This window comes from Solanum lycopersicum, chromosome 8, assembly GCF_036512215.1.
Source record: "Solanum lycopersicum chromosome 8, SLM_r2.1".
Taxonomy (NCBI): Eukaryota; Viridiplantae; Streptophyta; class Magnoliopsida; order Solanales; family Solanaceae; genus Solanum; species Solanum lycopersicum.
The window spans coordinates 47,684,337-47,695,469 of record NC_090807.1 but is presented as its reverse complement, the minus strand read 5'-3'; the positions used below and the strand labels follow the sequence as shown (position 1 = coordinate 47,695,469).

The following is an 11,133-nucleotide window of genomic DNA, read 5'->3' as shown; positions in this document are numbered from 1 at the left end:
TTCATCCTCAGACTGATGGGCAGGCAGAGCACACATGGTGAGGGCATGTGTGATTGACTTCACGGGTAGTTGGGACGACCATCTACTTTTGATAGAATTCTCGTATAATAACAACCATCACTCCGGCATTGGGATGACACCGTTTGAGGCACTATATGGTAGGAGATGTAGGTCTCTAGTTGGGTGGTTCGAGGTTGGAGAGTCATCAATTTTGGGTCAAGAGATCATTCATGAGGCCTTAGAGAAGGTCAGAGTGATTAGGGACATGTTGACTATTGCTTACAGTCGGTAGAAGTTTTATGCAGACAACAGAAAATGGACCTTAGAGTTTGATGTTGTTCACCAGGTCTATGTGAAAATCTCACCTATAAAGGGGGTGATGAGGTTTGGTAGGAAAGGGAAGTTGAGTCCGATGTATGTTGGGCCATATGAGATCCTACAACGTGTGGGTGAGGTAGCCTATAAGTTGGCATTGCCTGCGGAGTTAGCTTCTATTCATCCAATCTTTCATGTCTCTATGTTGAAGAAGTGCCTAGGTGATCCAACATCGATTCTACCTGTTAAAGGTTTGGGGGTTGAGGAAAATTTGTCCTATGAGGAGGCACCTGTTGATATTTTAGACAGACAGGTCAAGCGGCTGAGGAACAAGGAGATCGCCACAGTGAAGGTATTGTGCATGAATCACCTAGTTGGGGATGCTACATGGGAGGCCGAGGCCTATATGAGATCCCGCTACCTCATCTTTTCAGCTCTTGAGGCTAGACTTTCTACTCTTAAGTCTAAGTTTTCTTATCTCTCCGCTAGTTGTTGCTATTGCTTGTTTGAAAATAGAATTTATGTTATGATCTGACTGTCATTACGCTAGATAGTTAGTAGTGTCATTCGGGGATGAATGTTACAATGGGGGGGGGGGATAATGTAACAACCCTAAAAAAATGGCTATGCTAAATAATGCTTAATGTGTCTAGAATGCCTATGATTAGACCCTATTCATACGGATTAATGCGCGTAAAACCAGACCTCTTAACTCTTGCAACAACCAAGTCAACTAACTTGGGGAGTTAGTTAATCTAGAAAAGGTTGGGTCCACCCATGTAGGGCTCCCGAATATGAAGATTTACCCGTATGAGTCTGTATCGGACTTAAAAAGGGAAATCTTATGTTTGGAGGGTCTAGGGGTAAAGTGGTCTTTTTCCAGGATAAGGGTAATATCGTAATTATCCTAAATATATAATTAATTATGTAATTAATCAGGTGGAGGCATATTTTGGGGAGAGAGGGCCGAAAATTGACTCTTAGAGTGAAGTCTTGCTCCACCCTGGTTCGAACCTAGGTGGAAGCAATGATTTAAATTATTTCTTTTATGTAAGTTGTTAAATTAATGTAATTATTAATATTTATTATTTATTGGCTGATAATAAAAAGGGAAATCAGATTTTTACCATTTAATAAAACCTTATTTGACTAAGTCCTAAACTAGACTCCTAAGCCTAAGAAAACTCTCATCTCTCACGCTCATCTCTCTCTTACGTCTCAATCATTCTCTTTAACGTTCTCTATGCCAAAATAACGTACAAGAACATAAAATTTACCAAAGTTCGTTACACTTGAAGAATCCACAATGAAAAATAAAATCAAAGGCTAAGCAATGTACACTAGGCAAAGGGAGGGTTTTTCCGCCGGAAGTTTGGTGTTGAAACTTGGTTTTGGACGTGAGTATTGGAGAAGGTTTGGGCAGCAACTTCAAGGTTTTAAAGTCATAAAAGGTATGAATTCTCTTCTCTCTTGGTCCCTTTCCCAAGAGAGCCCTTAAGGCTCAGTATATTCTAATCTAAAAACTAGGATTGTTCCCCGTTGCATGTCCTTGTCACTAGCTCCTATTGATTCATAGGTTGGGTATGTTTACTGGTAGATATTAGGTATGTAATGTGTTTTCGTGATGAATATGTTCATGAATGTGTGTTTGGAATTGTATGAATGGCAATCTATGTTTTCTGAATATATGACTTACGTGCATTTGGGTGTATTGTCGTGACTATTCTTCACGGATTAGGACCTGAAATGGCATGCTAGTTCTTTGTATTTTATGTACAAATGCTTATGTAAATCGCGATGCTCATATGAATTTTAATGTGGCTAAATTGAGTGAGAAACTCTTGGCTAAACGAATCCATGAAAATGAACCTAAAACGTTATAAATTAACCATGAAATTTCCTTAAGAACTAATGTGTAACTTGATGAAAAAGATGCTGAAAAAGATTGAAATCATGAAAATAAGTAATGAGAGTAGTGGAATTCGAACCCACAACCTCTAAGTCAGACTTAAGGGAATTAAAAGAAAATAAATGTTGAGGCGTGTGTGAATCGACCCACGACCTCTAGGCTGATGTAGGGATTAAAGAGAAAAATAAAGTTAGGCTGTGGGGATTCAAACCCACACCCTAATGGTCAACTCGAAAAAGTCAAGGAAAAAGAAATTAAAATAAAAGGGGCTGTGGGGGTTCGATCCCACAACCCCTCGGCTAAGAAAGAGAAAATTTAAAGAAAAGAAATTAAAAGGAAATGAAGGCGTTGGGGCTTGATATTGGGTCCTCAAGCCGTGTGGACAAAAATATAATAAATGAAAAATGTAAGTGTTGTCCAAGGGATTCGAAACTGTGTCCCCTTGCCCAAATTTCATATTAATACATAAGTCATACGTATATTGAATGTTCAAGAATAATGTTGTCACTTAGATCAAAATCGAGATCTTGCCATACATACAAGATGCATAAGTCTTGCACTATATAATCTTAGGAAGATAATAATCACTTAAACGAACTATGAATGAAGCCTCATGGTTTGTATGTATAGACCCATAAGTCTAGCATACGTTTAAAAATAAATGAACCTAAGATGTATATAATGAAATGATATAACCCTAGAAAGGTTAAGTACGAGTGTAAAACACACTAAATAGGCAATCTCATTAGCATACAATGAAATGAATATTATGTAATGAAATTATGAAACCCTAGAATGATTAAGTAAGAGTGTGAAACACACAAATGTTCAAGTGCATTGGCATATGATGAAATGAACCTTCACGTAAAAAGGGTGGGTAATTATGAAGAAAAAATGTGCTAATGTTAATGAAAGTGGTGACAACATGATAAGAGGCAAATGTGAAAGATGAGAGTAATCTCAAATGAGCCTAAGTAAATGTTACCAAAACATACTCACCTATGAGAGTGTAAAGTTAATGAAAAGACCAGTCTCTATGAACACTATAATGGAAGTATTGAGAATAATGTATATTGAATACTAATGATGAGATGATAAATCATCTATTGAGCTATGATGTCCTCATACTAGAAGCCAACTTCCATGACATATGAGTTGAATGTAATGGAACTTTATACTCAGCTCTGATAGGCTAGCTATGAGCGGTGATGCCTTCTTTTGGGAAGGGTGAAGGTTCACGTAACTCTCATGAGATGAGACTGTCCGGCATGCGGAGTATGGGTCTCCTTAGATCTCCTAGTCTTCAAACCTATACAGCCAATATAAGGATCTGGCGGGGTTCAATTCCCTTGTACGCTAGCATGCTTTGGGTAACTTTGGCCGGTGATTCCACCTCTTTTTGGTGTGGGGGAGACACTGGATTTCATGATGCTCACATTATCTATGTCGGTTAGAGTTAAAATTCCCAATGAATGAATGAGGCCAACCTCAAATTATGCACATAATGAAATGAAAGATACCAAAGGTGTTAGGATAGGATAATCAAGAGGTGAGATAGACTTATGTGATGACACTAGGTCATTCTTGATCATTGCACAACGAACCCGATGAAAGTCTTAAACTACATTCTAGATATAGTTGGTGTTTACACTAGCTTATGAATGAATGAAATGAAGTAGACTCTGTGTTTGCTAAAAAAGGCTCCCTAGTTGAGGTCCCATATGTTGAGCCGTCATTTTTGGGAAGTCTTAATGTTAAGTTCATGATTCTAGGGTCTCATGGCATATGAATGAATTACATGAAAGATTCTATGTGCTATATGCAATATTATATGCGCTATGTGTAAGATGTTATATGTTTTGTGCAATATGATACGTATGATGATGCATCTTACTCTCATGTCATGACTTTCCTAATCCAAATTTGGCAAGTGTACTGACTTGACTTTCCATAAGTCATGTTTTTAGGAAAGATCTATTTTTACTGATGCATGTACTTGGTATGTGTTTGAATATACTCATACTTAGTACAAGTGTGTACTAATCCCATAAAACTCTGTACTTTTAGGTGCAGGCGCAGGTGGATGCTAGAGCTTACAAGTTGACATTGCAGCTATCCAGATGTGGAGCTTTCATCGCGACTTGGTTGGCCCTCATGCTTTTGAGGATGTTTACCGTTATTATCTAGCTTATATGTAGGATTTAACTAGTGGAGCTTGTCCCTCTAGTGTTTCTATCCACTTTAATTTAAGACTTTGTATTGGTGTCATTTTTGCAAGAATACGTTTATTGCAATTATCAACTGTTTCTTTCATTTGATTATCTTTATATTAGTTGGTTGATTTGTGAACGCCTATGATGTTAAGTTTAAAATGTTTAACATGAAATAAGAAAATAAAAAATTCAAATTTTTCTGCTAAAACTAATCTAGATGAAGTAAGAATGACATATCTAGCCTTGTCTGCACCTCTAAGAGGTCAACGACGCCGGTCTCGTCTGGGGTCTAGACTCCAGTCGTGATAGATCTTGACATTTAGAGCCATAACTGTTTTTCCCTCTCGAGTTCATCACACCTAATAATCTCAATTTATACCTTTTGGTTTGGAATTAACAAAAAATAAATATTAAAACAATTTGGACAAGATTCGTCACCACATCCTTAAGTTTCTTTTAATTATTTCAAAGAAAGATGTGCAACCACATTCTTAATTGAAACCATTTTTTATCATGCCTAATACCCATCTAATACTATAAAAAAATATAAATAAAATCAATCTAAGCTTCTAGGATACTATATAAATTTTGGGTTATTTCGTATTCTTTTATTTTTATTTACTCTTAAAGTTAAGGTTAACATTAAGCCTCCACAGATAATGTTTTTTTATTTTTAGGGATAATGTATAAGTACCCTCTCAACCTATGCCAGAAATTTCAGAGACACACTTATACTATACTAAGGTCCTATTATTCCCCCTGAAATTATTTTATTAATAATTTTCTATCCCTTTTCGGCCTAAGTGACACTATCTTGTGGGCCCAACACTGGTTGATTTTTTTTCAAGTTAGTGTCATGTAGGGGGAAAAACGGGTAGAATACTTATAAAATAAGTTCAGGAGGTTAATAGGACCTTAGTATTGTATAAGTGTGTCTCTGGGATTTCGGATATAGTTGAGGGGGTACTTGTGCATTTTCCCTATTTCTTTTTATCTTAAAGCTAATGAAATAATTAGGTATACACATGTTCTAACTTCTTATTAATTCAAACAAAACAATGACGAATTGCTAAAAATAAATCTCATCCTTTGTTTGATAAATAAACAACAACAAATTTTCATCAAATAAAGCTATTTAAAAAGTGATATAACTCTTAACACATTATTTATTTCAATCAGATTATGAATAAACCAAAAGTGTAAGAAACTACAAAATAAACACATCAAATTCTATCAAGGTAAAGTTGAACCTTAAATGAAAAGTATAAGTACTGCAATATCTTGACAAAACCACGATAAGAACACTCACAATTTTTTGTGTGAATATGTGTGTATCTTTTTTTGTGTGCTAATTATTTTTCTTTTTTGCCCGTTTCTTTCGTCCCTCTATGTATTGTTGTTTTGTTTTATATATGGGTGTGTTTGTATAAGGAAAATAGGGGGAAGTGGGGTTCAGTGGTGTGAGGGATGGTGAGTTGTGTGTTCTACGTGGTAGTGGAGTGGGGATATTATGGTGTAGTGGAATGAGGATAATAACTCTTTATTATAAATTAAATATATAAAATTTACAAAAATAAATATATTAATTGTTTTGAACTGATAAAAAAATACTAAATGGTTAATTTAAAAATATAATTAAGAAATATTGTTTTAAATCTAAAAATAAAACTTACCTTAAAAGTGATTCTATTTTTGTTGTTTTCAAATCTTTTTAAATAAACATAGTAAAATAAGAAAAAGTCAAAATATTTAATTTTGATTTTAATAAAAAATATTTAACCTCTAGAAATGGTCTAAAATTTTAGGTTCCGTCAAAAATCACGTGTCTACATTTTGCCCCTCTTTGACTGGAAATATTGCTTCCCAGTATACACGTAAGTGTACGTAGTCGTGCAAGTAATATAGTTTCTTTTGAAATGAGTTATTGTTCCCAAGGGAATTATGATCAACTTATATCCACACTTAATTGCACAACTAAAGAGAAAAGTTACTACACCGCAGGTTGAATGTTTTATGAATAACTAAAATATTATGAATTGAATATAAAGTAAACAATAGTGAACGACTTTGATGTAATGTTTCAGTCAAGATTAAAAATAACTGCAGAGCTACAAAATATTATGAATGTCATGCATCATAAGATTGGCTTAGAACTAACTTCAGTTGTCAAAGTTGATAGTATGATCCGGGTTAACCACCTCTCATCGCCTACCCAAGTTAGCTATCAAACTACATCATTGAGCAGAGAAAAATGAAATAATTGGTGAGCATTTATATTTCATCCTATTTTGTAACCAAGAAAGGTGTTCGTCTTTTGGGCGTCACTCATGAACACTAATCGCCTCAAATTAATGGGCTGATCGAGCTATCTATATTCTCTTATCTATCTAACTTCTCCTATGGTCCATTCAAGGTTAGACACTAAATTTCTTCCTAGATGACCAGTCAAGAAATAGTAAAACAAGAATACTAAAGTAATTTGAATTGACAATCGAAGATTTATCCATAAAGCTTCAAATATTCAACAATCGATTCGTAACTGCAGCCCCAGAACTAGGGAGTTTAGCTACTCATACTCATATTGTTCAAGAAAAGATAATTGTTCATAAACAAAATTGTAAAATAGAAGAGTTAAGATGATTACAAACTTGATTCTTGCCCTTGCACAGTAAAAAAAATTGAACCGTCACAATGTATGGTAGTCCTAGAATCTATTTATATTAGTAGACAAAGTCCAATACAAATCCTATTCAAATCGGAACTCTTATTTAATGTTTAAAACTTAAAGAAGTCAGAATTCTCGTGAGGCAGCACTCCTCCATTATGCCTAGCAGTATCTAGTACTCTGCATATCCTGGCGTGGCGCGCCTTCATCACTCCTAGAGACCTCCTCTGCGTGTAGAGATTTGGTGCTGAGCGACAAGCCCTGGTGTGGCGTGCCTGCCAGTACACCGCACCTAGTTGCTTCACACTTAGTCACTTTTCCACGTCCGTCTCTTCTCCTTGTTTTTCTTCGACCCAACTCCAAATTCTTCGAGAGTTCCTGAAATTACTAATCATGTAAGTGCTTGATTAACAAAAACAACCACAATATCAAGCTAATAAATAAAGATTGTCCTCAATCACACAAGAATATGGGCCATTATCAACTACTTAGGCATATAAATGTGCCCAAGATTTGGTTTAGGACATCCTACATATTTGTAGTTCATGGAGATGAGTTTATAAGTTAGGATTAAAGCGTGGTTCCATCAAGGATCTGTGTCGCGACTCTTATCCATGCATAAAAAAATGAAAGCTAATAGTGAAAAGGAAAATAAAAGTACAAGCTTCTATATATGCAACTTCCCTTGAGTGTTCATTTGAGTCTTGACTTTCAGATATCACCTTGATTTTTTTTGAGTGAATATCTTTATCTTGAATTGAATTTGATGATTAACTTGCCCTTACAGTGAGTGTTTTTGGCACTCTTCAAAATTATAATTCGAATATGTTCTTAAATGACTGCATATTTTCTTGATCAGAAGTTAAATAGAAATACATGTTAGGAAGTCAGGTTGGTACATGCATTGAAGAAGTTGATTCTGGCTATCATGAGATTGATCATTCTGAAAAAACTTGAATCTTTATTCTTAAATTTCAAATTCATGTTTCGCTTGAGGAAACCTAAAAACCATCACAAACAAAAGATATAAATAAAATTTTTGCCCAAGTTTTTATTGCAAATTATTTTGTAAGTCATGAACAAATGTAATAAAAAATATTAACTCAGTTTACCGTAGGAGAAAATAAAAATAACGTCTTCGACTAGGAAGTGTTTATCCTAGGAGAAAAAGGAAAAATAGTAGTCTCAAACTAGAATTGTTTATCCTAGGAGAAAAAATAATTTCCAGACTGGGAAGTGCTTATCCTAGGATAAAAATAAAAATTAGGGGTCTCAGACTAGAAAATGTTTATCTTAGGAGAAAATAAAAATAACAGTCTCAGACTAGAAAGTGTTTATCTTAGGAGAAAATATAAAATACTGTCTCAGACTAGGAAGTGTTTATTCTAGGAGAAAAACAAAAATAACGATCTAAGACTAGAAAGTGTTTATCCAAGGAGAAAATAACAATAACTGTATCAGAATAAGAAGTGTTTATCCTAGGAGAAAACAACAATTTCAGACTAGGAACTGTTTCTCCTAGGAGAAAAATAAAACAACAACCTCAAACTAGGACGTGTTTATCATAGGAGAAAAATAAATAGAGTCTCAAACTAGGAAGTGTTTATCCTAGGAGAAATTGAAAATAATGATCTCAGACTAAAAATTTTTATCCTAGGAGAAATTAAAAAATAACGTCTCAGACTAGGAAGTATTCATCCTATGAGAAAATAATAACTTCTCAGACTAGGAAGTGTCTATCCTAAGAGAAAATAAAAAATAACGGTCTTAAACTAGGAAGTGTTTATCATGGAAGAATATAAAAATAACGTCTCAAACTAGAAAGTGTGTATCCTAAGAGAAAATAAAAACAATATTTCAGACTAGGAAATGCTTACCCAAGGAGAAAATAAAAAATAACAGTATTAGACTAGGAATTTCTATCCTAAGATAAAATAACTAAATCTCATTATGTAGGAGGGTCCGACTAATCCCATTGTCTAGGAGGGTCCTGCTAAACAAAATCCCATTGTGTAGGAGGGTTCTACTAATCTAAATCCCATTATGTAGGAGGGTCCTCCTAAACTAAATCTCATTATATATGAGGGTCTTGATAATCTGAATCCCATTATTTAGGAGGGTCCTACTAATCTAAATATCATTATGTAGGAGGGTCCTTCTAATCTAAATCACATTATGTAGGAGTGTCATGCTGTACTAATTTCCGTTTTTCAGGGGAGTCCTTCTACACTAAATTCAATTGTTCAGGAGAGTCCTTCTACACTAAATCACATTGTCAAAGAGCATCATGCTTAATAGAATCATCAAATAAAATCACCAAAACTTATTTTTTTCCCCAGTTTTCACTCAAAAAATATTAGTGAAGTTATTAACATAAATGAGAAATGTTTATACCAAAGAAAAATGCAGACACATGGATGCAATTAGGATGTTTTTTTTCTAAAACTGAATGATGATAGGGTGTTTGTTCCTAAAAATACCTCTAGGATATTTATTCCCTAGTAATGATATTGCTTTTTTTTTTTCATTCTAAAAATATGCCGCGGTTTTGTTTTTAAATTTAGGATTTTTGAAACTCTTTTGAATTTATCCAAATTCGTTCTTTCAATGATATAAAACTTTATTTTGTGAGATCGAACCCTGCTTTTAGACTGCGTACGTATCTTGTATAGCAAAAATCAGGTCAAACGTAGTTCATAAAAATCTAAAATTATTTTTCTTTCTGGATTTTTCCTACAAAAGACATCTTTTGAGAAATGAATCGGTTAATGGTTTACAATGTTTTGACTTTAGTTGGTACCAATAATTAGCATGATGCATATGAGTCACCTTCAACTACTTTCAGTCAAAGCTGAGGCCAACTTTGAGTAATCCTTATAGTTTCAAATGGTATCTCAAACATACTTATAAGGTATTTAAAAGATGAGTTCGTCTTGCCTAAATTAAGGGATAAAATTATTTATATCCTCATGTTTCAAATGCCCTCGCAACAAATGAAGTCTTACTTGACACAATAGAAGGTTCTAATCTTAGGATGTGTTAGATCGAAGACACTCACAGTTACAAAGATATTCAATACATGAGATTGAGATACCATATGTTTGACCCTTATGTAAGTATCCATTGATGTGACAACATAAAAAATGAGATCAAATAGGACTTCTGTTATTTGTTTGTGTTGTAGGCTTAGAGAAATGTAGGATATTCATTTGAGATAAAATGACTATTTCCTCCTTAAAATTTGCACGACTCCAAATATTTTCACAATTGACCTCATTTTTTGATAGTTTCTCCCCATTTATTTGCCTCTTTTTTTTTTTCAGTTTCTCATTTCTCTCCTCTTTGTTGGAGATTTTTTTTATTATAGCTTTTCTTTGTAATTTTTATGCCCCTGTTTTGGAACTTTTTTATACTTGACCTTTTCACTTTGGTATCTAATTTAGGTCTTTAGCGATGTATATCTAATTGATAGTGCCTTGGGGAGGGGGACCAATAAATAGTGCATTTATGCCTCAAAGTTATTTGAATAAAAAATTGAAATGTTAGTTATATGCATAACATGTCATCAAAGAAAACCTATAATCCTTTCCCAACTTAAATGTTGCTCAAAATTTCATTTAACTAACATTCAGACCAAGTTCTAGATAAACAAAGTCATGTCATTGAACTTTATATATAAACCTCACCACATAATGCATACAAAACATGAGTTTGAATTTGTTTTAGCCTTAACTTTAAGCAGAACAGTCTGTCAAATATTACATAAATATATCAAGAGATACCAAAAGAAGTCTATTGGTCACAACAAAGTTGATCTGTCTTGCCAAATAGTTTAACACTTTATTATTTTTATTATGCACAATCCTAAGCATGTTGGTACCAACCAAGTTAAAAAGTTCTAAATAATTAAAAAAACTTTTTTTTGCTTCAGTTTATGTGACGAGGACTTTTAAAGAAAATTCTTCGTTGGAGCGAACCTCAACATAAGGCTGCCTTCGTGTCTTGTCAAAGCAAGAATCAGGTCAAATGTA

At 34.0% G+C, this 11,133-nt stretch overlaps 1 protein-coding gene across 1 annotated transcript; it reads left to right on the top strand.

Moving 5' to 3' along the window:
• The first annotated feature begins 379 nt into the window (after positions 1-379).
• On the top strand, positions 380-9,397 carry LOC138337985 (uncharacterized). The gene is made up of 2 exons (XM_069288433.1): positions 380-667; positions 9,317-9,397. Exons 1-2 carry the CDS (start codon positions 380-382, stop codon positions 9,395-9,397), a joined length of 369 nt encoding a protein of 122 aa, XP_069144534.1.
• Positions 9,398-11,133: the final 1,736 nt, after the last annotated feature.